General features: G+C 48.7%; 1 protein-coding gene across 6 annotated transcripts in view; it reads right to left on the bottom strand.

Annotated features, from left to right (window-relative positions):
* The window catches only part of ulk1b (unc-51 like autophagy activating kinase 1), a 203,168-nt gene that overhangs the window by 35,873 nt on the left and 146,568 nt on the right, over positions 1-20,727 (bottom strand). For 3 of the 6 annotated variants that reach the window (XM_086011911.1, XM_086011908.1, XM_086011913.1), the window contains 8 exons: positions 16,277-16,337; positions 15,517-15,606; positions 13,246-13,371; positions 9,281-9,429; positions 8,488-8,571; positions 7,149-7,411; positions 3,269-3,453; positions 1,214-1,329 (listed from right to left, as the gene is read on the bottom strand). In XM_086011911.1, the coding sequence (XP_085868037.1) occupies positions 1,214-1,329; positions 3,269-3,453; positions 7,149-7,411; positions 8,488-8,571; positions 9,281-9,429; positions 13,246-13,371; positions 15,517-15,606; positions 16,277-16,337 (1,074 nt within the window). The remainder of the gene's footprint in view (positions 1-1,213; positions 1,330-3,268; positions 3,454-7,148; positions 7,412-8,487; positions 8,572-9,280; positions 9,430-13,245; positions 13,372-15,516; positions 15,607-16,276; positions 16,338-20,727) is intronic. The other 3 variants (XM_086011910.1, XM_086011914.1, XM_086011909.1) reach the window with 2 other exon arrangements.

Here is a 20,727-nt window from a genome sequence, read left to right as displayed (position 1 = left end):
CCCGGCTCCCATGAGGCGGAGAATCCAGCAGTCCTGCCCAGGACACAGGTCCGCACGGTCTACCCGATCACACACGGGGAGCGGGGGAGCTCACTCGCTGAAAATCCAATAAGCGTTCCTCGAACGATTGCTGTAACTGCGGCGGGAGTCCGCTCAGAACAGATTAAAAACCTGCACCCAGGGTGGCCCTTGTGAGGGATGTGAGCCTCTTTATAACAACAACTTGTGTTTATATAGCGCCTTTAACGTAGTAAAATGTCCCAAGGCGCTTCACAGGAGTATTATAAGACAAAAAATTTGACACCGAGCCACGTTAGGAGAAATTAGGGCAGGTGACCAAAAGCTTGGTCAAAGAGGCAGGTTTTAAGGAGTGTCTTAAAGGAGGAAAGAGGTGGAGAGGTTTAGGCAGGGAATTCCAGAGGTTAGTGCCCAGGCAACAAAGGGCATGGCCACCGATGGTGGAGTGATTATAATCAGGGATCCTCAAGAGGGCAGAATGAGAGGAGCGCAGATATCTCGGGGGGGATGTGGGGCTGAAGGAGATTACAGAGATAGTGAGGGGCGAGGCCAATCTGCTCCGCACCAGAGGGAGAATGTCTGATGTAAAAAAGAGTTCAGTCAGCACTCAGTCCGTCTAGTCGTTCTGTCTGTGTGTGTGTGTGTGTGTGTGTTTGTGTTCTTTGCTGCTAATTTAAAATTTAAAGCATTCTGCAGGGTCTTATCCTTGGAGAAATGGAACAGAAGCCAAAATACTGACACCGCCGGCTAAACATTGGGAGTGGGAGCTGCCAGGTCACCCTGTTAATCAGACTGTCGTACTCACACAAAGGGCACTTTCAAACTGACACTCAGCAATCCACAACAATAACTTGTATTTATATAGCGCCTTTAACGTAATAAAACATCACCAAGACGCTTCACAGGAGCGATTATCAAACACAGTTTTACACCGAGCCACATAAGGGCAGGTGACCAAAAGCTCGGTCAAAGAGGTCGGTTTTAAGGAGCGTCTTAAAGGAGGAAAGAGAGGCGGAGAGGTTTAGGGAGGGAATTCCAGAGCTCAGGGCCCAGGCAGCTGAAGGCACGGCCGCCAATGGTGGAGCGATTATAATGCGTGATACGTGCCCCAACACAGCATTTACACTCCGCACCCTAAGTTATACAGGAGGGCTCCAGCCAGCCTCCTTTGAGCTGGCCGATTGGGACTCACTACCTGTTATATCCATTGGCTTCTCTGTGTTTAGGCTGTCATGGCTGACAGCTTCTGAGACCTGCTCCCCGAATGCTGCCTTCAGAAGTAGTTCCGACAGTTTGCCAGCGCTGAGCGATCTGCAGGTTGGGAAGATGATTGGTGAGCAAGTGCAGTAGAAGAAACATCACAGGTTTATAAATAATCCCTTCCTTATCCTTTTTACTGATTCATTAAAAGCTAGAGACAGTAATACGTCTGAGAACAAACTTCATTTATTCTTTGCTTCAAAAACATTCGTCATTTAGCATTTCATTTGGTATCGTGCACAGTTAGCCCCGCGTCTGAAACCATGTGTGTGGGGAACGTCGAAGGGTAACTCGCGAGAATGGCTGATCCAAGCCGATTCACGCACCTGGTCTTGTCGGCAAAGCAAAGGTCCGACTAAGTCAAATATTGTACCTCTTTTTATAGAATCATAGAATAGGACAACACAGGAGGAGGCCATTCGGCCCATCGAGTCTGCGCTGGCTCTTTCGAAGAGCAATCCAGTCAGTCCCACTCCCAATATCCCTGCAATTTTTTCTCCTTCAAGTATTTATCCAATTCCCTTTTGAAGGCTGCTATTGAATCTGCCTCCACCGCCCTATCAGGCAGCGCATTCCAGATCCTAACCACTCGTTGTGTATAAAAGTTTTTCCTCCTGTCGCCTCTGGTTCTTTCGCCAATCACCTTAAATCTGTGCCCTCTGGTTATCGACCCTTCAGCCACTGGAAACAGTTACTCTTTATTTACTCTCTCTAAACCCTTCATGATTTTAAACACCTCTATCAAATCTCCTCTTAGCCTTCTCTGCTCCAAAGAGAACAACCCCAGTTTCTCCAGCCTCTCCACATAACTGTGCCAATTATCTTAACTCTGTGTCCTCAGGTTCCCGGCCCTCACGCCAGTGGAAACAGCTTCTCCCTGTCACTCTATCAAAACCCCTCATCATTTTATAATCGAGTTACTAACAGATCCCCGCCAATTCTGTTTTCAGCTCAATACTGTGCGACATTACTCAGGTGCTGCTGAAAATTCGCAAAAGAAAATCCCTCTTAAAGGTTTACAGTAACATCTCATCACCATTAAAGTAATTATTGATTAATTTCTGTAAAGGACAGGTGAGGGAGGCTATTCGGCCCATCGAGCTCCTCTATCCACAAACCTATAGTTAATCCTCAATCACAGCATCCAACTCCCTCTTGAAGGACTCCAGAGTGTTTACCTCCACTACCCTACAATTCAGGTCTGATCATAATTATCAGCAAAGGCTGAACAGGAAGGGGCTCTTTTAAGAACATAAGAATTAGGAGCAGGAGTCGGCCATTTGGCCCTTCGAGCCTGCTCCGTCATTGAACAAGATCATGGCTGATCTTCTACCTCAACTCCACTTTCCTGCACTATCCCCATATCCCTTGATTCCCTTAATATTTAAAAATCTCTCGATCTCTGTCTTGAATATACTCAACGACTGAGCCTCCACAGCCCTCTAGAAAAGAGAAGGCTGAGGGGTGACCTGATAGAGGTCTTCAAGATAATGAAGGGGTTTGATAGGGTAGAGGTAGAGAAGATGTTTCCACTTGTTGTGGAGTCCAGATCTAGGGGCCATGAATATAAGGTAGTCACTAATAAATCCAATAGGGAATTCAGGAGAAACTTCTTTACCCAGAGAGTGGTGAGAATGTGGAACTCGCTACCACAGGGAGTGGTTGAGGCGAATAGCAGAGATGCATTTAAGAGGAAGCTGGATAAGCACCTGAGGGAGAAAGGAATAGAAGGATATGCTGATAGGGCGAGAGGAGGCTCGTGTGGAGCTTAAACACTGGCGTGGACCAGTTGGGCTGAATGGCCTGTTTCTGTGCTGTACATTCTGTGTAAGGTGTCGCTCATTCGCTCTGTGTGAAGAAGTGCCTCTGTCCTGAACTCGCCTTTCCCCAGTTTATCCCCTAGTCCTGTGATCGTGTTTTAAGGGCGATTCGGGATTCTAGCATCCTTGTGAAGCTGCGTGCTCGGGCTAATTTGCGAACCGCTCATCACCTGCCAAATGGTCCCTTGATGTCATCACCAGGCTTCAGTGCGAGGTCGATGTGCTGGTTGTGGAGGGGGCCCAGGTCTGGCACAGTCCTGTTGCGAGTGGAGGCCAGTGTCAGGCCCTGGTGAGCAAGCAGCGTGACCAGGTTTTGAGAGCTGGGTGCCTCGGGGAAATCGAAAGGTGAGCACACCTGAGAAAACAAAATTGGGAGTTTATTGCCTTTTAAAATTCGGTTTTCTAGAAAGAGCCCGCGGTTCTACTTTCTACCAAAGCCACAACATTTTCAAAACTTCTCAGTCAATTTATGTTTTCGTGCCACAATGCAGAAATAATCGGTGTTACTGAAAGTCTGTGTGTCTGCAGCGTTGTGTGATTTTAAGATTGAGGTGAGCCTCGGACTTCACTGATTCTGCTGTGGCTCAGTGGGTGCAGTGCCGAGGGAGTGCCGCACTGTCGGAGGTGCCGTCTCTCGGATGAGACGTTAAACCGAGGCCCCGCCTACCCTCTCAGGTGGACGTAAAAGATCGCACGGCGCTATTACGAAGAAGAGCAGGGGAGTTCTCCCCAGTGTCCTGGCCAACATTAACCTCACAATCAACATCACTAAAAACACTGCATCATCTGGTCATTGTCTCATTGCTGTTTGTGGAAGCTTGCTGTGCACACTTTGACTGCCACATTTCCTACATTACAACAGTGGCTACACTTCAAAAAGTACTTCATTGGCTGTAAAGCGCTTTGGGACGTCCTGAGGTTGTGAAGGTGCTATAGAAATGCAAGTCTTTCTTTCTTTATTCAATCAGGTAACAAAGAGCCTGGTTGCTTGACAATTGGTGCAGGAATGCATTACTTCGCAAGGATAGACATGCTGGTGACCAATGGGGGCGGGACAGTTGGAGGTCACATGATGAAACCTCCCGGAATATGTCCAACCAGATTTGGTGACCTACTGGCCACAGCTACAGTGCAGAGTCCTTGCCCGCGCACACTGCAAGCCCTGCTACCTCCTTGCTGAGATAGCTCTCTGCTCAGGTCCGTAAGGGTGACCCCGAGCTTCCGGTCGCCTGTCATTTTAATTCACCGCTCCATTCCCACTCGGACCTCACCATCCTTGGCCTCTTGCATTGTTCCACGGAAGCTCAGCGTACTCGAGGAACAGCACCTCAACTTCCGATTAGGCACTTTGCAGCCTTCCGGACTCAATATCGAGTTCAACAATTTCAGATCATAACCTCAGCCCCTATTACATTTTTACTTATATTTTTTATCCACCCCTTGGTTTCGTTTTTTCCCCCCCGCCCCTTCCCTTTTTTTCTCTCTCCCACATGGCAGCTGTCTCTCATTCTGCCAGACCATTTCACACCTAATCTAGAGCCGTCTTTTGTCTCCACTAGTCCCCTATCACCATCTCGTCTCGTTTTGAATACCTCTTAATGTCTCTCCACTTCTTTAGTTCCCTCCCAGCCCTGCCTTTCGATCTATTTCATTTCCCTTCCAGTTTTGAAAAAGGGTTTCGACCCGAAACGTCGACTGTAATTTCTCTCCACGGATGTTGCCTGGCCTGCCGAGTTTTTCCAGCATTTTCTGTTGTTATTTTGGATTTCCAGCATCTGCAGTATTTTGCTATCGTACTGGTTGGCCGAGACCTGCTGGGTGTCCAGAACCTCCTCATTCAGACCCACTCCCTCCCAGTCCAAGCCAAAGGCCCCACTGCTTGTCCAGCCCCCCCTCCCGAGGCGTGCGAGCTGAAGCCTTATTAATTGGCCAGCCTGAGGAACACAGAATTCTAGAGATTCTGGCATTGTAAGGGTTACACCTTCAACCCAGAACTCTGTGGTAAGTGTATTAAGCATCATCTAATCCACATCTAGCTGGTTTGACCTAATTCCACTCATTTAAATAGTTATAAGTTCTTTTTGTTCTGATCCATTCCAGTTTTGACAACATTCAATTAGTTGAGGGAACGGTGACACCATTTGTTGGGCGCAGCCTGCCCCCAGCCCAGTTTCTGTCACATTGATGTGGGGTCACAATGAGCAGAGGTCAGGCGCCTCTCAACTGGGAGAGACGGGAACATTGGAGACGGAACTGCGGAACTGTCACTGCTCCCTGCTTCCTAAGGTGTCGGCTGTCGAGTGTTACTGACTGGAGCCTGGACACAAGTGACCTGCGGGGCTTCTAGTCTGCAACAGGGCTGTAGCCTAGTGGGACCAATGGAGGGAATGGAAGGGAGAGAAGGGGATGGAGGGAAAGACGAGAGGAAATGAGGGAGGGGAAGAAATTTGTCAAACACGATTTCCCTTTCATAAAACCATGTTGACTCTGCCTAACCATGTTATGATTTTCTAAGTGCCCTGATACCACTTCCTTAACAATGGATTCCAGCATTTCCCCGATGACTGATGTCAGGCTAACTGGCCTGTAGTTCCCTGTTTTTTCTCTCCCTCCTTACTTGAATAGCGGTGTTACATTTGCTACCTTCCAATCCGCTGGGACCGTTCTAGAATCTAGGGAATTTTGGAAGATCAAAACCAATGCGTCCAATGGTAGATAGAGAGAAACTATTTCCTCTGGTGGGGGGAGTCCTGAACAAGAGGGCATAACTTTAAAATTAGAGCCAGGCCGTTCAGGGGTGATGTCAGGAAGCACTTCTTCACACAAAGGGCAGTGGGAATCTGGAACTCTCTCCCCAAAAAAAGCTGTTGAGGCTGGGGGTCAACTGTAACTTTCAAAACTGAGATTGATAAGATTTTTGTTAGGTAAGGGTATTAAGGGATATGGAACCAAGACAGGTAAATGGAGTTAAGATACAGATTGGCCATGATCTAATTGAATGGCAGAACAGGATCGAGGGACATAGGAACAGGAGTTACGCAAGGGCAGAACCAACATCATTAAAAACAGATTATCTGGTCAGTATCACAGTAGTGATACCCGCCCTCCTGTATGCTTCAGAGACATGGACCATGTATGGAGAGGTACCACCAACGCTGCCTCCGCAAGATCTTGCAAATCCATTGGCAGGATAGGCGCACCAATGTCAGTGGTCTCGCTCGGGCCAACATCCCCAGCATCGAAGCTCTGACCACGCTCAATCAGCTCCGATGGACGGGCCACATCGTCCGCATGCCCGATACAAGACTCCCAAAGCAAGCGCTCTACTCAAAGAGCTCCGACACGGCAAGACAGCCCCAGGTGGGCAGAGGAAACGCTTCAAGGACACCCTCAAAGCCTCCTTGAAAAAGTGCAGCATCCCCACCGACACCTGGGAATCCCTGGCCCAAGACCGCTCAAAGTGGAGGAGAAGCATTGGGAAGGCGCCGAACACCTCGAGTCTCTTCGCCGGGAGCAAGCGGAAGCCAAGCGCAGGCAGTGCAAGGAGCGCACGTCAACCCAAGCACCCCACCCACCCGCCCCTTCAACCACCGTCTGCCCCACCTGTGACAGAGACTGTAGGTCCTGCATTGGACTCATCAGTCACCTGAGAACTCATTTTTAGTGTGGAAGCAAGTCATCCTCGGTTCTGAGGGACTGCCTTAGAGATAGAGACATTGCCGTTTGCGGGATCTTGCTGTGCTCAACTTGGCTGCCGCATTTCCTACATTACAACAGTGATTACACTTCAAAAAGTACTTCATTGGCTGTAAAACACTTAGGGATGTCCTGAAGCTATATAAATGCAAATTCTTCTTCTCATTCCCCTTCAAGCAGTAAGATGTGGGTAGTTACATTACAAATGTACTTCATTGGTTGTAAAGCGCTTTGGGACGTCTTTGAGGTTGTGAAAGGCGCTATAGAAATGCAAGTTCTTTCTCTCTTTGTCTAATATTTTAGCAAAGTTAAGTGGCAAAATAAAGATTCCCGATCGAGCGGCGAAAGTGTTACCTTTGTTGGAGAGCCCACGATGGTTGGGAGCGGGCTTCTCTGAATTAACTCAGAGAGTTTGGGAGACGATCTCATCTGTCTGCAAGGCTGCAGCGTAGGCACCTGCAGTGGCTGGCTGTGCTGCGCGTGTGCCAAGTAAGTCACCATGGGGTCTGAGTATTGCTTCTTGATCTTCTGCCGACACTGATGGGCATCCGAGAGATTGGGAGCGCTGTGCAGTCTGGAGCCCAGTCCCTGCTGGCGTGGATCTGGTACCAAAAGGCCTGTTTTCGATATAGAAATCCATTAGCGCTGGTCATAACTGTCCACAGTTATCACAGTATCACAGCAACAGTATCAGGGTAACACAGTGGCCCAGTAACATTGCGATGTTTTGGGCAGGAGTAGACCATTGGCCCACCTAGCCTATCCTTCCGATCCACCATCAGGTTCCGTCCTCTGATGCTGGAACTAATAGCCCTCTATCCCCATTCTTAGCCCGAGTTCATTCACATTTATTTTTTTAAATCCTGCTATGGCTTTCTACTCTACCAGACCAACTATTGATCTGCTCCACACTTCTGTCACCCTCTTAGTTTAAAAAAAACTATTCGCCTAAATTTCCTATTTTCTTTTGACCCCCTGAACTTTCACCTGTGTGCCCTGGTGCTCAAATCCTGTGCCCAAACTTTCCTGGAATTTAATTCTTCATAGCTTGAAAAGCTTAAGATCTCTACCAAATTCTCTCTTATGCTTCTCTCTTCCAAAGAGGAAAGTGCCAGAGTGGACAATCTTTGCTCAAAACCAGTTTTCCAGACTTCCCATCTATCCACCCGCTATTTCTGGGTTCCCATTGCCCATCCCTCCCCCTCAGGTCTTGGGAGAGACCCCCTCCTCTGAGCTACTTCTGCTTCCCTCCCCCCTTCCTAATTCACTTGGTTCTCCTCTCACATTGTACCCCTCCCCACTAAGAGCTCATGGAAGAGTGGCTCTTCCTTCCTGCCCCCCTCGCCGCTCCCGTGTGGACACCCCTGCCCACTACTTCAGCCAGGTGGGTGGGAGGGGCAATCTCAATCAGGGCCATCCATTCCTGTTCCTCTGGTGGACAGCGGCCAATCAGATCGCTCCTCCTCCCTTTCGAAACCAAGCCCCAAAATGAGCGGAGAGCCCCCACCCCTACCCAGTACGATGGGCGAGAGTAGACAACGTTCAGCCAACGAGGCAAGTCCGGCAGCGACGGTGCTGACTTTAAGCAGCAGGTTTGAAACTTCACATCTAACTTGCGGTGTAACCCACTGCTCAGGCCAATGCCTCTGGTATTAGAGAACAAGGAGACTCACAGCTAGAGAGCCCCACTCACCCGGAGATGTGTGTCTGACCCGTGTCTCCGATCCAATTGGGGAAGTACTGGCAAACTGGCCTGGCTGTTCGGGAATGGTGCCAACTTCAAAACAGAAGAAGAAAACATTTCCAGTCTTATAATTTTTCAATACATTTGCTCAGCGAAGCCAGGAAAACACCAATAAATATTTTAGTTGTTGAGCCATTGTGGTTCTCGATGTTTAATTGATGGAGTTGTGTAATAATTAATTTTTTTAAACTGACTCTGTTGATGTGTGCAGGATGGGCTGTGTGAGGTGGAATGAAGCACAAGTACTGGAATATACAGGAAACCTTCTTTTATCCGGCACGGACGGGACCGACGTGGTGCCGGTTCATCAAAAATTCCGGCTAACCGAACGCTATAGTAAAAGATACGGAGCTGAGAGCTCCGTATAAAGCAACAAACCCTGTTGCTTACCATAGAACAATGAACACAAGTTTCAAGCGTCTCTGTAGCTTAGCAACAGCTGCAGCCACACCCTTGCACAGCACAGATGGAAGAAGGCAAATAAATATGAAGTAAAACCTACTCCTGAATTTTGCCGGTTAACCGACATTTCCGGTTATTTAGGTGCCGGTAAATCGAAAGTTTCCTGTACAACACTTCTCCACGCGATCATTGTAGTAGCTCTCATTCCAGAACTATGGTCTCTTTAGACAAGTCCTGGTCCAAGTCCTGACAGACACTCATACTCCTGCTTAGGGTGGTCAACACGTTAAGTGTTCATGTCTAAACAATACTTTGGAGCGGATTCTGACTAGCAGCCTACCTTGTGGCGATGGTAAGTAAGGCTTCGAACTTCCAGAAGATGACCTTCGACACGCGATGGACCCCTGTTCTCCGTGACGCGGAGGGGACGCCCCGGTTTTGTTGAAACCCAAAGGGCTGGTGCTGCTGGACCGTCTGACTGCCCCCGACCTGAAGGGTAAGCAGATGCACCCCAAGTCAAGCCAGGAGATAAATGGCCTCGTGTCCTTCATTAGATGTTGACTTCTGAAGGATCGCTCTAAACGGAGCAGAAATACCTCCAGCTCGTAACTTCAGTGAAAAAAATTAAGTCAGTGTGGGTAGATGATGAGATTTCCTGCTCGCTGCCATCGAATTTTTCGTTGAAATTATCAGCCAGAGGAATTCATAGAATGACATGGCACAGAAAGAGGCCATTCGGCCCATCGTGCCTGTGCCGGCTCTTTGAAAGATTCTCTCCAATTAGTCCCACTCCCCCCTGCTCTTTCCTCATAGCGCTGCGAATTATCCACTTCAACTATTTATCCAAATCCCTTTTGAAAGTTACTATTGAATCTGCTTCCACCGCTCTTTCAGGCAGCGCGTTCCAGATCATAACAACTCGCTGTGTAAAAAAAAAAATCCTCCTCCTCTCTCCTCCGGTTCTTTCACAACCAAAAGCTTCACAAATGGACCGACTTCTGCTCGTCTTGACCAAGCGACACTGTAACCAATGTGGTCTTTAATAAACAGTTGGACAAATGGAGCGCTAACTGATCTTGTGTTTTGAAAATGAAAATTTAAACACATGAAAGGGGAATCATTAACTTCACTGTTCATCGGTTGTGAAATAAATTACCCTCACCAAGATATGGAATGATGTGTCACGAATATTAATGTGACCATCATGCCAGTGTTTAGGTCCACTGCTTGGAGTGTTGTTCTGTGAAGCACTAATTTCCATTTATCCATCTGCTTCAGGGCAGCTGGAATCATTCTGAAATTTCCCTGGTCACGTCACTCATTTCAATAATTTATCTAAATGCTTAATGTTTCTGTAACTAAATAATTCATGAAACTTTATTTTGTGGGTCAGAGGGATGGTAGTTGGCGGCGGGTCTCTTTCGGATCGGGGTAGCTGCAAAAATGAAACGCCTGGCATTGGAAGTTCAGAACCCACTCAATCAACACAGCCTTGGAATGGGCGTGAGGGAGACTGACCAGAATGGTACCAGGGACCAGGGACTTCAGTTACCTGAAGAGTCTAGAGAAGCTGGGATTGCTCTCCTTAGAGCAGAGAAGGATAAAGGGGAGATTTAATTGAGGTGTTCAAAATTATGAAGGGTTTTGATGGAGTAAATAAGGAGAAACTGTTTCCAGTGGCAGGAGGGTCGGTAACCAGAGGACACAGATTGAAGGTAATTGGCAAAAGAACCAGAGGGGAGATGAGGAGAAATTTGTTTACGCAGCGAGTTGTTGTGATCTGGAACGCGCTGCCTGAAAGGGCGGTGGAAGCAGATTCAATAGTAACTTTCAAAAGGGAATTGGATAAATACTTGAAAAGGAGAAATTTGCAGGGCTGTGGGGAAAGAGCCAGGGGGAGTGGAACTAATTGGAGAGAATCTTTCAAAGAGCTAGCACAGGCATGATGGGCCGAATGGCCTCCTTCTGTGCTGTATGGTTCTATGGCATTTTGGCAATCTGGCACCTCTAGCTGGAAGGTCCCCGGTATTCCTGGGCACTGTCGATTGACCACTGAGTCGTATCGCCACAATCTCGAGGCAACTAGGGAAGTGCAATGAATGCCGGCCTTGACACGGCTTAAATTAAAAGCCAATCAGCCAGGCTCACTAATGGGGTGTCGGAGGCATAGTCCTGGTCACTGGGGGCTGGGACTCCTCCCACGCTGTTCCAGGTAATTCTGCAACCCAACACCCCGGCAGATAGGGTGGTCCTAGCAGGGGCAAAGCTTTGGTAAGCTGTCTGGTGTTAGCTGGTTAAACTCCTGCAATGTCCCTGCGCAGGTCCTAGAGCACCGACTCTGCCAACCTGCACTCAATCTCTCTGACCTTGGGTTTGTAGGGTGTTGCCCCAATGGGGAGTGTATTGGGTAAGGCAGTGACTCCTACCAGCGAGGTTGAAGTAGCTGCGAATGCGCAGTTTCAGTGGGTTTTTTGGTTGTTCACGTTTGATAATAAAAACAAATCTGGGGAAGGGCAGCACTGAAGGGGAGCAATTTTTTTTGATAGTTGTTTAAAAAAGTTGGTTTCACTCTGTAAACATCTTTCACCTCTTGCTAGAGATTTAGTACCTCGTAAACATTACATTAGAAGTAATTGGGGAGAAAAAAAAATGTTTTGGTTTGCCATGGCAACATGCGAGACCGAGCACGTCAACAGAAACTCTTGGTGTGGCGGAGTTAGGCCTCCGATGTTCTGATCAGCTGGCAGCCTCCAGGACCGATCGTTTTGGAGCCGCTACAGGTTGTTTCTGATGCCAATCATTGGATCTTGACAGGTGATTAAGTAGTTGCGGATGTGCAGAACGATTCTGCGCAGTATCCGGTCATTGGCCGCAGCTTCCGGTCACTGGCTGCAGCTTCCGGCCATTGGCCGCAGCTTCCGGTCACTGGCTGCAGCTTCCGGCCATTGGCCGCAGCTTCCGGTCATTGGCCGCAGTTTCCGGTCATTGGCCACAGCTTCCGGTCATTGGCCGCAGCCTCCGGTCATTGGCCGCAGCCTCCGGTCATTGGCCGCAGCCTCCGGTCATTGGCCGCAGCCTCCGGTCATTGGCCGCAGTTTCTGGTCATTGGCCGCAGCTTCCGGTCATTGGCCGCAGTTTCTGGTCATTGGCTGCAGCTTCCGGTCATTGGCCGCAGTTTCTGGTCATTGGCCGCAGCCTCCGGTCACGGGCCGCAGCCTCCGGTCATTGGCCGCAGCCTCTGGTCATTGGCCGTAGTCACTCCAATTGGGTAAACAGAAGCCCTACTGCTGGATGTCGATTTCTCACCTTGGGTTGGTGACTTTCAAACATGGTGTTGGGTTCCAGACACCCAAAGACTTTCTCTGCTATGGGATTCATCTTTTTACATTCCTGCCTAGTCCACCAGGGGACACGTGACTGGTAGCCCAGGGAAGGTTTTCCCTGCCCATCACTGTGCACCTCCTCCCGGTACAGTGGATGGAGTCAGAGCGGGGGGTCGTGGGGCAGTAGATTGTCATCCTCACTCAGAGAGCGGCGAATCTTTGGAATTCTCTACCCCAGAGGGCTGTGGGGGCTCAGTCGATGAGTATATTCAAGGCTGAGATCGATAGATTTTTGGACTCTAGGGGAATCGAGGGATTTGGGGATCGGGCGGGGAGGTGGAGTTGAGAAAGAAGAATAATAAAAATTTACAGCGCAGAAAGAGGCCATTCGGCCCATCGTGTCTGTGCCGGCCGACAAAGAGCGATCCAGCCTAATCCCACTTCCCAGCTCTTGGTCCGTAGCCCTGTAGGTTACGGCACTGGGTAGGCACCTTGTAGGTTGAGGTAGAAGATCGGCCATGATCTTATCGAGTGGCGGAGCAGGCTCGAGGGGCTCCTGCTCCTAGTACTTATGTTCCCCACCTGGGCAGTAATCTGGGAGGGCAGATTGCGCACCTTTATAGAACCCGCCGATTTCCACGCCATTCATTTCCAATGCATTGATAATCAGGCAGGTTCTGTAATGGCCGAGCGATATTTCCTGCCAGACTGCCACCCAGGCAATGAAGATGAAAATCTATTCCCTCCCCTCTTAACACAGCACGTTAGTGCCAATATATCCTTTCACAGTGTCATTGTCCCCTGTGATTTTAGTGACCTCTTTCTTCTCTTGCCTGGATTAATGTGCTTGAAAGGAATGTCGCACTGATCTTTCTTTCACATCAATCGACTGAAATTGGGTTTGGACTGAAGGAGTCCAAAGTGGCTGTTTCTAACCAACCCGCCGGGAAGACTATAGCAAAATACTGCCGGGAAGACTAACCTTGTTGAGCTGCAATGTTTTGGAGACTGGAGGTTCTGCTCTATCCGCTGGTAGTTGAAAACCTGGGTAGGGACAGGGATAGGAACGGTGTCTCCATAGGTGCCAATGGATTCCTGGCTCGGCCTACTGAAAGACACAGGTAGACCTCATATCACAAGGAGTTTACACAACGCGACCTTCTGGGAAAAGATGCAACAAGCGTTTCTTCACAGTCACGGCGCGCTTGTAGCTACAGGACTTCCCTTAGGCTCAGTGGGAGCAATCCCGCCCCGGGTCAGGAGGTCCCGCCCCCTGGGTCAGGAGGTTCCGCCCCCTGGGTCAGGAGGTCCTGGGTCCAATGTCCCCTCTGAGCCGCGCTTTGTTCTGCGTGGTCTGTTTCCTTTGATGCACGGGCCCTTTAAATTTCTGCGCATGCGGGGTACTTGCAAAGGAAAAGTCGGTAAGCGGCCTGCGCGGGACCTTTCCCGTTAGTTGGAGGCTGCGCAGCTTCGAGGGAACATTGCCCGGGTTCGAACCTTGCCCCAGACAATCCCGGCGAGTGGAGACCGGAGCTCCGGCTCGGAATTCCTGGTTGGTATCCAGCGGGATCCTCGCCTACGGTGGGTGAGGGTGACCCCCCCCCGCCACCCCCTCATCGTATGGGTTGTGGGAGCCCATAAACCCTTCCCCCCCCCCACACCCCACGTACAGGACTGACCCCCCCATCGGCTGGGGTAAAGATGGTCACGGTCGTGGAAGGAGAGTTCACGTCGCGGCCTATCAGACTGTTGATCAGCCCGAGAATCCTCCCACTACTTCACACCGTTCCCCAAGGGAAGAGGCTGAAGATAAGAAAACAAGGACAGGAAATAACCAAACAGTGAGGAATTGAGCAGGTTGGGCCTATACTCATTGGAGCTTAGAAGAATGAGAGAGGATCTTATTGAAACATATAAGATTCTGAAGGGGCTCGACAGGGTAGATGCTGAGAGGATGTTTCCCCTCGTAGGGGAATCTAGAACTAGGGGGCATAGTTTCAGAATAAGGGGTCGCCCATTTAAAACAGAGATGAGGAGGAATTTCTTCTCTCAGAGGGTCGTGAATCTTTGGAATTCTCTTCCCCAGAGAGCTGTGGAGGCGGAGACATTGAATATATTTAAGGTGGAGATAGACAGATTTTTGAACGATAAGGGAGTCAAGGGTGATGGGGAGCGGGCAGGGAAGTGGAGTTGAGGCCAAGATCAGATCAGCCATGATCTCATTGAATGGCGGAGCAGGCTCGAGGGGCCGAACGGCGGAGCAGGCTCGAGGGGCCGAATGGCGGAGCAGGCTCGAGGGGCCGAATGGCCGACTCCTGCTCCTACGTCTTATGTTCTTATGTTTGTTCAGCACAGGCTCTGTGGAGAACGAGAGAAAGCGCTGACTCACAGACGGCCTCAGTGAAGGCCATTCACAATGACACTAAGACCAGGCAGCGGGTACTTTGTCAGGAATCCCATTACCCTGCCATCCCTTCTCTGTTAGAACTAGAAAACTGACAGAGCTCCAGAGAAGGGCCTGGTTAGAAGGAAATTGCATTTCTATAGCGCCTTTCACAACCTCAGGATGTTCCAAAGCGCTTTATAGCCAATTAATTATTTTTGAAGTGCAGTCACTGTTGTAATGTAGGAAACGCGGCAGCCAATTTGCGCACAGCAAGCTCCCACAAACAGCAACGTGATAATGACCAGATCATCTGTTTTTTAGTGATGTTGGTTGAGGGATAAATATTGGACCCAGGACACCGGGGAGAACTCCCCCTGCTCTTCTTCGAAATAGTGGCCGTGGGATCTTTTACACCCACCTGAGAGAGCAGACGGGGCCTCGGTTTAATATCTCATCCGAAAGACGGCACCTCCGACAGTGCAGCACTCCCTCTGCACTGCACTGGAGTGTCATGTGTTCAAGTATTTGGATTTGAAGGCATGACCTTCTGACTCAGAGGCGAGAGTGCTGCTCACTGAGCCACGACTGACACCTAGGTTAGGACACATTTAGCAGTAAGTACGTCCCAGTGGTAGCACCTAACACTAGCTCCATTAAAGCGTTAATACCAGTCATACCATCTAGAATACAAGCTGTTGAGCCATCGTCTATGACATTTGTGATGCCCGTCGGACATGCTGTTACCATCTCCCTGACTTGTTAAATGTCAGATTCTTCAGGCGATCCTTTTGAGAAAATGTCAGCCGAACTCGCAATAACAAAAATCTCATTAAACCTCAATTTAGTCCGACATTGTGTTGGCCTTACCCTGAGGGGCTGGGGGAACTGCTGCAGGACGCAGAGGGGGACGAGGGCCTCCCTTGACTTCCTAACCCTGCAGAAGTCAGAAGAGAACTGCTGGGAAAAAAGAGAGCAGAGAAGAAGATAATTAGCCCCGCGAAACGTTAAGCACAGTACAGCAGCGATAGCGGCAATTCAGTCCGAATGAGTAGAACTCTTAAATGTGCGACTGGACTCAGTGTTAACGCTGAGTGTAAAACATGTACTCAGGGGCCATTATCTCAGGGGTCGGCCATTTAGGACTGAGATGAGGAGAAGATTCTTCACTCAGAGGGTGGTGAATCTTTGGAATTCTCTGCCCAGAGGGCTGTGGAGGCTCAGTCGTTGAGTATATTCAAGGCTGAGATCGATGGATTTTTGGACTCTAGGGGAATCGAGGGATATGGGGATCGGGCGGGAAAGTGGAGATGAGGCCAAAGATCAGCCATGATCTTATTGAATGGCGGAGCAGGCTCGAGGGGCCGAATGGCCGACTCCTGCTCCTAATTCTTATGTTTTCATGTTCTCTGGGCAACTAGGGATGGGCAATAAATGCCGGTCCTTGCCAGCGAGAATGAATTAAAAAGCAAAGTTTCGCCACAATGGAGGTGGGCCTGATCTCGGATCGAGTTCCGCTGGGGGCAAAGCACGAATTAACGAAAGCTACAGAACCAGATCCAGTCGAAGTGACCGCTAGACGTTGTCCACGATCCCCCCGCCGTGTTATAATGGAGGGTAACGAACTTACCTGCTGTAATTCAGGCTGTCGATGACCGTCCTTCCGGCCATCGTGTCACTCAGCAGTTCACCTGAAGAGCAACAGAACGGATATTTACTCTCTCCTTTCAATACTGCGATCAGAAAAACATTCACTTTCCCGTTTATTAATTCGATAATTAAATCAACAGGAAGCTTTTGAATTTACTCACGGGAAGTTAGCCCCAGTGAGAATATTCGTGGCAAAATCTGAAATACTTTCACGATTAACTTGCTCATCAATGGCACGTAATCAATAAAATGGTTCAATTTAAAACTTTCACCAACAAATAACAACCGCCCAATCACTTCAAGAATCAGAATCTGGCATGTTCTTTTTATTCACAATCGCTTTGAAATATTCCATCACGCACAAACTCTGCTGTAAAACGTATTTTAAAAAAATATTCGTTCATGAGATGTGGGCGTTGCTGGCAAGGCCAGCATTTATTGCCCATCCTTAGTTGCCCCTTGAATTATAGTATTCCCAGGGGAAATATTCCCCACTGAGACTGACACAGAACACAGCACAGAGACAGTCCAAGTGTGAATCATAGTGAGCACAGCACAGAGACAGTCCAAGTGTGAATCATAGTGAGCACAGCACAGAGACAGTCCAAGTGTGAATCATAGTGAGCACAGCACGGGGACAGTCCAAGTGTGAATCATAGTGAGCACAGCACAGAGACAGTCCAAGTGTGAATCATAGTGAGCACAGCACAGAGACAGTCCAAGTGTGAATCATAGTGAGCACAGCACAGAGACAGTCCAAGTGTGAATCATAGTGAGCACAGCAGAGACAGTCCAAGTGTGAATCATAGTGAGCACAGCACAGAGACAGTCCAAGTGTGAATCATAGTGAGCACAGCAGAGACAGTCCAAGTGTGAATCATAGTGAGCACAGCACAGAGACAGTCCAAGTGTGAATCATAGTGAGCACAGCACAGAGACAGTCCAAGTGTGAATCATAGTGAGCACAGCAGAGACAGTCCAAGTGTGAATCATAGTGAGCACAGCAGAGACAGTCCAAGTGTGAATCATAGTGAACACAGCACAGAGACAGTCCAAGTGTGAATCATAGTGAGCACAGCACAGAGACAGTCCAAGTGTGAATCATAGTGAGCACAGCAGAGACAGTCCAAGTGTGAATCATAGTGAGCACAACACGGAGACAGTCCAAGTGTGAATCATTGATGGGGAGCACAGCACAGAGACAGTCCAAGTGTGAATCATAGTGAGCACAGCATGCAGACAGTCCAAGTGTGAATCATAGTGAACACAGCACAGAGACAGTCCAAGTGTGAATCATAGTGAGCACAGCACAGAGACAGTCCAAGTGTGAATCATAGTGAACACAGCACAGAGACAGACCAAGTGTGAATCATAGTGAGCACAGCACAGAGACAGTCCAAGTGTGAATCATAGTGAACACAGCGCAGAGACAGTCCAAGTGTGAATCATAATGAGCACAGCACAGGGACAGTCCAAGTGTGAATCATAGTGAGCATAGCACAGAGACAGTCCAAGTGTGAATCATAGTGAGCATAGCACGGAGACAGTCTAAGTGTGAATCATAGTGAGCACAGCACGGAGCAGTCCAAGTGTGAATCATAGTGAGCACAGCACGGAGACAGTCCAAGTGTGAATCACTGATAGTGAGCACAGCACAGACAGTCCAAGTGTGAATCATAGTGAGCACAGCCCAGAGACAGTCCAAGTGTGAACCATTGATAGTGAGCACAGCACAGAGACAGTCCAAGTGTGAATCATAGTGAGCACAGCACGGGGACAGTCCAAGTGTGATTCATAGTGAGCACAGCACGGAGACAGTCCAAGTGTGAATCATAGTGAGCACAGCGCAGAGACGGTCCAAGTGTGAATCATAGTGAAGAGAGCGCAGAGAAAGTCCAAGTGTGAATCATAGTGAGCACCGCATGGAGACAGTCCACGTGTGAATCATAGTGATCACAGTGCAGAGACAGTCCAAGTGTGAATCATAGTGAACACAGCACGGAGACTGTCCAAGTGTGAATCATAGTGAGCACAGCATGGAGGCAGTCCAAGTGTGAATCATAGTGAACACCACGCAGAGACAGTCCAAGTGTGAATCATAGTGAGCACAGCATGGAGACAGTCCAAGTGTGAATCATGGTGAACACAGCACAGAGACTGTCCAAGTGTGAATCATGGTGAGCACAGTGCAGAGACAGTCCAAGTGTGAATCATAGTGAACACAGCATGGAGACAGTCCAAGTGTGAATCATAGTGAACACAGCACAGAGACAGTCCAAGTGTGAATCATGGTGAGCACAGCACGGAGACAGTCCATGTGTGAATCATAGTGAGCACAACACAGAGACAGTCCAAGTGTGAATCATTGATAGTGAGCACAGTATGGAGACAGTCCAAGTGTGAATCATCGATAGTGAGCACAGCATGGAGACAGTCCAAGTGTGAATCATAGTGAGCACAGCCCAGACAGTCCAAGTGTGAATAATAGTGAGCAAAGCACAGAGACAGTCCAAATGTGAATCATAGTGAGCACAGTACAGAGACAGCCCAAGTGTGAATCATACTGAGCACAGCAAGGAGACAGTCCAAGTGTGAATCATAGTGAGCACAGCGCAGAGACAGTCCAAGTGTGAATCATAGTGAGCACAGCACGGAGAAATTCCAGGTGTGAAACATAGCGAACACAGCACAGATCAGTCCAAGTGTGAATCATAGTGAGCACGGAGTGGACACAGTCCAAGTCTGAATCATTGATAGTGAGCACAGCACGGAGACAGTCCGAGTGTGAATAATAGTGACACAGCACATAGACAGTCCAAGTGTGAAACATAGTGAACACAGCACGGAGACAGTCCAAGTGTGAATCATAGTGAGCACAGCATGGAGACAGTCCAAGTGTGAATCATTGAAAATGAGCACAGTACAGAGACAGTCCAAGTGTGAATCATAGTGAGCACAGTGTGGAGACAGTCCAAGTGTGAATCATAGTGAGCACGGCCCAGAGATAGTCCAAGCGTGAATCATAGTGAGCACAGCGCAGAGACATTCCAAGTGTGAATCATAGTGAGCACAGTCCAGAGACAGTCCAAGTGTGAATCATTGATAGTGAGCACAGCACAGAGACAGTCCAAGTGTGAATCATAGTGAGCACAGCACAGAGGCAGTCCAAGTGTGAATCATTGATACTGAACACAGCACAGAGGCAGTTCAAGTGTGAATCATAGTGAGCACAGCACGGAGACAGTCCAAGTGTGAATCATAATGAGCACAGCACGGAGACAGGCCAAGTATGAATCATAGTGAACACAGCACGGGGACAGTCCAAGTGTGAATCATAGTGAGCACAGCATGGAGACAGTCCAAGTGTGAATCACAGTGAACACAGCACGGAGACAGTCCAAGTGTGAATCATAGTGAACACAGCATGGAGACAGACCAAGTGTGATTCATAGTGAGCACAGCACAGAGACAGTCCAAGTGTGAATCATAGTGAGCACAGCACAGAGACAGTCCAAGTGTGAATCATAGTGAACACAGCGCAGAGAAAGCCCAAGTGTGAATCATAGTGAGTACAGCAAGGAGACAGTCCAAGTGTGAATCATAGTGAGCACAGCACAGAGACTGTCCAAGTGTGAAACAATAATAGTGAGCACAGCATGGAGACAGTCCAAGTGAGAATCATTGATAGTGAGCACAGCATGGAGACAGTCCAAGTGTGAATCATAGTGAACACACCACAGAGACAGTCCAAGTGTGAATCATAGTGAGCACAGCACAGAGACAGTCCAAATGTGAATCATAGTGATCACAGTACAGAGAATGTCCAAGTGTTAATCATAGTGAACACAGCACAGAGAAAGCCCAAGTGTGAATCATAGTGAGCACAGCACAGAGACAGTCCAAATGTGAATCATAGTGAGCACAGTACGGAGACTGTCCAAGTGTTAATCACAGTGAGCACAGCAAGGAGACAGACCAAGTGTGAATCATAGTGAGCACAGCATGGAAACAGTCCAAGTATGAATCATTGATACTGAGCACAGCACAGAGACAGTCCAAGTGTGAATCATAGTGAGCACAGCACGGGGACAGTCCAAGTGTGATTCATAGTGAGCACAGCACGGAGACAGTCCAAGTGTGAATCATAGTGAGCACAGCGCAGAGACGGTCCAAGTGTGAATCATAGTGAAGAGAGCGCAGAGAAAGTCCAAGTGTGAATCATAGTGAACACAGCACGGAGACAGTCCAAGTGTGAATCATAGTGAGCACAGCATGGAGACAGTCCAAGTGTGAATCAGAGTGAACACAGCACAGAGACAGTCCAAGTGTGAATCATAGTGAGCACAGCGCAGAGAAAGCCCAAGTGTGAATCATAGTGAGCAAAGCAAGGAGACAGTCCAAGTGTGAATCATAGTGAGCACAGCACAGAGG

This window comes from Somniosus microcephalus, chromosome 19 (genome assembly GCF_052327205.1).
Source record: "Somniosus microcephalus isolate GS21.2 chromosome 19, FLI_Smic_1.0, whole genome shotgun sequence".
Lineage (NCBI taxonomy): Eukaryota > Metazoa > Chordata > Chondrichthyes > Squaliformes > Somniosidae > Somniosus > Somniosus microcephalus.
The sequence above is the reverse complement of the archived record's forward strand: the minus strand, read 5'-3'. Positions and strand labels throughout refer to the sequence as shown.